General features: G+C 37.8%; 1 protein-coding gene across 1 annotated transcript; it reads right to left on the minus strand.

Annotated features, from left to right (window-relative positions):
* Positions 1-428: 428 nt before the first annotated feature.
* On the minus strand, positions 429-4,686 carry YARS2 (tyrosyl-tRNA synthetase 2, mitochondrial). Its single transcript, XM_009699803.1, has 4 exons — positions 4,520-4,686; positions 1,729-1,884; positions 1,225-1,395; positions 429-751 (listed from the first exon to the last, which is right to left on the minus strand). The coding sequence occupies exons 1-4, from the start codon at positions 4,684-4,686 to the stop codon at positions 592-594; spliced, it is 654 nt and encodes a 217-aa protein (XP_009698105.1). The 3' UTR covers positions 429-591.
* Positions 4,687-5,590: the final 904 nt, after the last annotated feature.

A 5,590-nucleotide genomic window follows, 5' to 3' on the forward strand; every position in this document is an offset into this window, starting at 1 on the left:
TTTTATGCAACATGCCCCCATACATAACCAATAAGAAGCTCACGTATTGGGGCTTAATCATTCTATGCATTTATTGTGAACCTTCTGCAACTTCCTTCAAAGCAAAACTGCTCAGAACAAAAGTGTTGATTGTAGGTTGGTTGTCCTTACCCACTTACGCAGGTTTCTCTGTTAAGATGAAGTCAAACTGGACAGCAGCATACATCCTCTAAAAGTACTGGTTTTGAGTATGCTTTTGCTCATCTTGATGTGGGTTGTGCTGTGGAGTACCTGGCCACTGTTCTTAACAACATAGAAGGTTATTAAAGGCAGGAAAGAGCATCTCCATCTTTGGACTTTGAAATTAATCTTATCTTCTTGTGCATACCTGCTTATGAATGGTGCTTTGAGTAACGCAGAGTATCTAAAAATCATTTCAGTGGTGTAACTTAGTTGCCTTTATTTGAACTCTGTTGGTGTATTTTCAGAATGAAACTATGGTATTGGGCAGTTTGTGAGCTGCGTAGTAATGCACAGTATAGAAACATTGTTGAGTACATCTTCAAGCAACAGAGTTGAAATGATCCGTCATTTTAGGGAGATATTCTCTTGTCACAACTGCAGCCACTTTATAATGTAGTAATTTTTCTTTCCAATCCTAAGCAACGATACTCCATTCTTGAGAATATGCTGTCCAAGAATAAGAACAGTCTCAGGATTAGTTACACGAATCCCATTTATTGAAACTCCACCATTTGTAATTTTCTGGTACCTTAAAAAAACCAAAAACAAACACAATGGTTAATTACAAGAGGAAGGTATTTATTGCTGTTAAGTGCTGGAAGTTCAGTTAAGGGGTTTTGGGTTGCATCCATAATTGAACAAATTTTAATCCTCTTGTGCTTTACTTTCAGTCCAGGTCAAAAGTCACTGAACTTAACCTTCGCTTCTACCACTCCCATTCTTTCTGAGAGGTATAAGGAAACTTAGGCTGTTGCCTTAGGCTGTCCCTTCATCAGATGCAGATTTTAAAGCGAAGGCACATGAGACTGCATTATCCTACACTTTCACTTCAAAATGGAATGAGGCCACCTGCTCCCCTCTTCTTTAATGCTGGTATGTAGATCACTAGCCTGTTTCTACTTGGCTTTGCTGTCCTGATCTTTTCTTTACATTCTGAAAGCATACCACTACAACCTGTTTAAGTGGTTGAGGTATTGCCAAAGAGCACAAGTGATAACATACCCACTAGGTCCATCTGGAATGGCATTTGCTTTGCGACACAAGTCAAGAACATCCATTCCAGGTTCAAGCATCAATTCAGCTGAAGGAGCTTGTCTAAAAAGTTCCTGTAACTCTTGGTCAGACATAGCTTCCAATGCCTCCAGGCTGCTGTGATAAAGGGCCTTAGTGCACCTGTGAGAACAAAGATCATTCAAAATACAGTGCTAGTCTCATCTTCACACAAAGTGCTACTCGACTAATCAGATTCCCCTCCCCAGCTTCTGAGGGTCCACAGTAACAGAAGTACTTAAAATACAGAACGAATTTTTTTTTTTATTGTAACCCACTGCACTGCAATTTTTTTTAAATACATTGTTAATGTATTTTTAAGTCTACAGAATTCCTACATTTTTCTCTTTTAACAGCTGAGCATCAACTAACTACATGAAAATAGTCCATGAAAAGCTATAGATAATTACCACTCAATAAATCTGAAAGAAAACTGCTTGACAAATCAAACTTCACCTCTTAGCAGATTCTAGCCCATCTCTACCATGAACAAGCTTGGTTACTTCTGCAGCAAGTCGTTTCTGAGGGCCCCATTTTTCAGGTTCTTTTGCATGCATTTCCATGATGTGGTCAATCTCCTCAAGAGGAAGGAAGGTGAAGAGTTTCAGGTATCTACGAGCCGGGAAAAAAGTATTTTGTCTATATCGCCATCATTACAGATTTCCTGCCTTTGTCATTCAAACTTCATTAACTACACTAAAATGATTCTTAGTCAATTTAAGAAATCCATAATACAGATATTGTGTCCCTTCAAATAACTCCTTTGTTTTTGCCCACATGCTTCAGCTTACCAGGATAATTCACATTTTATGTAATATTCTGCCTAGGGTAATGTCTTCAGATGTAAGATAGTGTCAGATGCTTTTATTGCTTGATTGCAATCAACAACTTGATTTTCTCTTGAAACATTTACAGGATTTATTGCAATTGTGTGTCAACTAACAAGGTTTTATATTATATTCTTAGTAGTTGCCAATACACTAATGCAAAATACCACTGTCAGTCCATGGTGATCATCAGACAGAAGTATCCTATGTATCGACAAGTATCTCAGCAGAAAGATTATTTAGGATAATCAAGAATTTAAAAGTGCATATATAAGCACACTCTTTGCAACAAAGTCCATTTTAACAGGCTTGCAATACCATGAAATGCAGTGTATCAAAAAAAGGTACCTTTACTGTTACAAAGTCTGAATGCAGGAAATATTTCAATGTTTCCACATACCCTTCTTTTCAGTCTGAAAAGTGTTGTGGATGCAGAACCTAAATGTGAAATATCAAGGAATAAACCTTTGAGAGGTAACTGACTTATGAGACAGGTCGCAATATGAAAGGGAAGTACCTGTCTGAGGTTCATGAAGACTCAGATTTGACAGTGATATTGAAGTTTAAAGAAAAGCAAATTTAAAAAAGAACATATAGCAACTTATTAAAATTAATGTAATGCCCTGAATAAAGCTACTGGCTGTCTATTTTCAGCCGTGTCACTGGCACACCAGCATGGAGGCTAGTGTGCCTATGAAGTCCTCAATGAAGGAAACCTGTCAAATGGTATTTCTCGTATTTTCACTAGCCTTTCATGTTCTCATTATATGATTTTAGTATTTTTACGCTGGTCAGTAAGAATATGAGTTATTTGTGGTTGACTTGGATTCAGAGACAGTACAATGAATCCAAGACCACATTCTGCTCATTGGAGCTGTTCTACTCTAATGACTATACAGAATTTTGTCTTTGTACATGCTACAGCTTTAAGCAGTAGTTGGGTATCCTTCCAGGCTCTGGTGCATTACAGTCTCATCTACTTTATGGATCAATCCACTTGTCATTATAATTGTAAGCACAAATCTTTGCTTCTGTATTCCAAGATGAGAAAGATGAGCAGTTAACTTCAATGAAACCATCAAATATTAAGTAGAGTCAGAATGACGCAAATCGTTCCTATCTGCAATTTTCAAAAATACCCACTAAAATTTCCATGCAAGGTATATGGAAAGAACATCAAACAGCCTTAAGGTCTCACTGTGTTAGTCCTATTGGTCATTGACGTAACTAGCACTCCTCCCATCATCTAAACATTTTTAATTAATGCTTAATTGTGTGAGTTATGGTACATGGATAGAAATAGATGGTATGTGTGTCCAGAGGTGGACAAAATTGCATGAGACATTTTTACCCCAATTACACTACTAAACTATAGACTAAGGTGCTGGCTGCTACCATCTCTGAAGAAGTACAAGCAACCTAGTAATTTGACTAGGTGTATGAATTTTGTTCATTCTGGTTTTCTCCTCTGCCTTAGTTTTTACTTTCAACAATGACTTAAAACTGATGCCTGAAAACCTCTGCCTTGTAAATTCCTTGTATGCTGCCTGCCATGAGCTTAAAACAGTGTAATTTTCTCCCCTTTTTAACTGCACTACTACAGCAGTGTAACTGTCTCCTAGGCATGTTTTTATCTAGACCAGTGGTCTCCAACATGGGGTGTCAGCACCCCAGGAAGTATGCAAGATGATCCATCAGGGTGCAGGAAGAAAGTATTAGAACTTCAGCAGTACACTAACAAAATCTATAAATAAATGTATGTATATTGGGAGTGAATGCTCAAAATTTTTTTATTGATAGGGGCACATGACCAAGACAGTTTGGAGACCAGTGACCTAGAGAGTTAATACAATCATAAATACGAACTTCTTGGCTTTTTCTTAACAAGGCACTATTTAAATTTGCTTAGGGATATGCGGGTTTTAATGTGATGCAGTTCTAGAAGCTGAATGTTACGTGTTTGTTTATAACCAGTTAAGTAGCTGCGATTTGAATGTGGTGTTTCTGGATACCTCATACTAAGTTAAAACTTGTAATAATTAGTATCTATTAAACTGCAGTTGCTTATTAATCAGCAGGAGAGATTTCATTTGATGCTATGACGCTATGGTACTGAAACTAACATATCTCATAAGATAAAGTCATCTCACTGGCAGAACAAAATGCGTTACATGTTACTTGTTTGTTCAACCACAGTCTAATTTTATGATGCATATGCCAGCATATAGAGACAGGTTCCACTATCCTGTATACTTAGGAACCAGTCATGCCTGTTTATTTAATGAACGTACAGTTATAATGAACATATACTTCTACATGGAGCTTGTGTTGCACATATCCAAATGAAACAGTTACAGAGAACAGTTAGGATCAGGTTTTATAAACAGTGACAAAAAGCAAGGTGATAAAAAACTACTTACTTTTCAACTATGTTATCTTGTTGTCTGACAAAAAACTGATATAGCTCAAATGGAGAAGTCTTATCTCTGTTTAGCCAAACTGCATTGCCAGCAGTCTTTCCCAGTTTATCTCCAGTAGTACTGGTAATAAGAGGTACAGTAATTCCAAACACATCTGTTCCTGTCATCCTGAGAAAGAGAAGAGTCACTGCATGGTAAGGAGAAAAAAAATAAATCACATCTTGGTAAAGTTGACTAATACATAAGCATTCTGTAATATTCTATCCTTGATATAAAGCAGTTAAATAAGACAGGGGGCTGAGAGGCAAAAGATGCCAGAACACTGTTTTGTGAAGAATGCTTTGAGAAAAAAAAAAAAACTGAAGAATTTAAGTTCTTTTGTCTTAACAAAGAATTTTACGTAGTTTACATAAGTAGTTTCATGAGCAGCACTAGCAAATTCGTATGTCCTGTTCCGTTTGTCTTCCGCTCTGAGCACTAACTGAAGCTGCTTGTGTGGCTGGGACACTTGTAAGGCTTTTCTTCTGTGCTGGTTCTCTGTCTTGTACTGAAGTAGAAGCATTGCCACTGTACTCGCTGATTTGCTTGTATACTTCTGCGAATTTTTTAAGACTCACACCAAATTTGGTGGATAAGCAAAAGCTCATCATCATCAGGTTTCATTTTATTTCTGAGAAGAAATGCAACCATCTTTACCAATACACCGCAACTGCCTCTACTTCAGTATGATTAAACTAGAATGAGTTTGCCAGCAGAAGCCTTGTCTCGATTTTGCACCACGTTTCAGGATATCCAGGATATCTGATTTCGGTTTTTGGGCAAACACATTCACTAAAACAAGAACCCACCTCTTTTGTTAAAAAGTCACTAACGTTTCACGGAAAAGGCTTAAAACCATGGCCAAAATGTACATATGTGCCAGGCTCATGGTCAGGACAATTAATTATTGTTCTCAAACCCCAGAGTTTTGTGTAACGCCAACTCTCCGAGGGGTGACTTCTGCTCCTGGTGCCTTAGGGCCTGTCGACACGAAGTTGCACAGTTAGGGCACCCGACGCCCCGACCCCGCAC

Source organism: Cariama cristata, unplaced genomic scaffold (genome assembly GCF_000690535.1).
Source record: "Cariama cristata isolate BGI_N322 unplaced genomic scaffold, ASM69053v1 scaffold43944, whole genome shotgun sequence".
In the NCBI taxonomy this organism is placed as follows: Eukaryota; Metazoa; Chordata; class Aves; order Cariamiformes; family Cariamidae; genus Cariama; species Cariama cristata.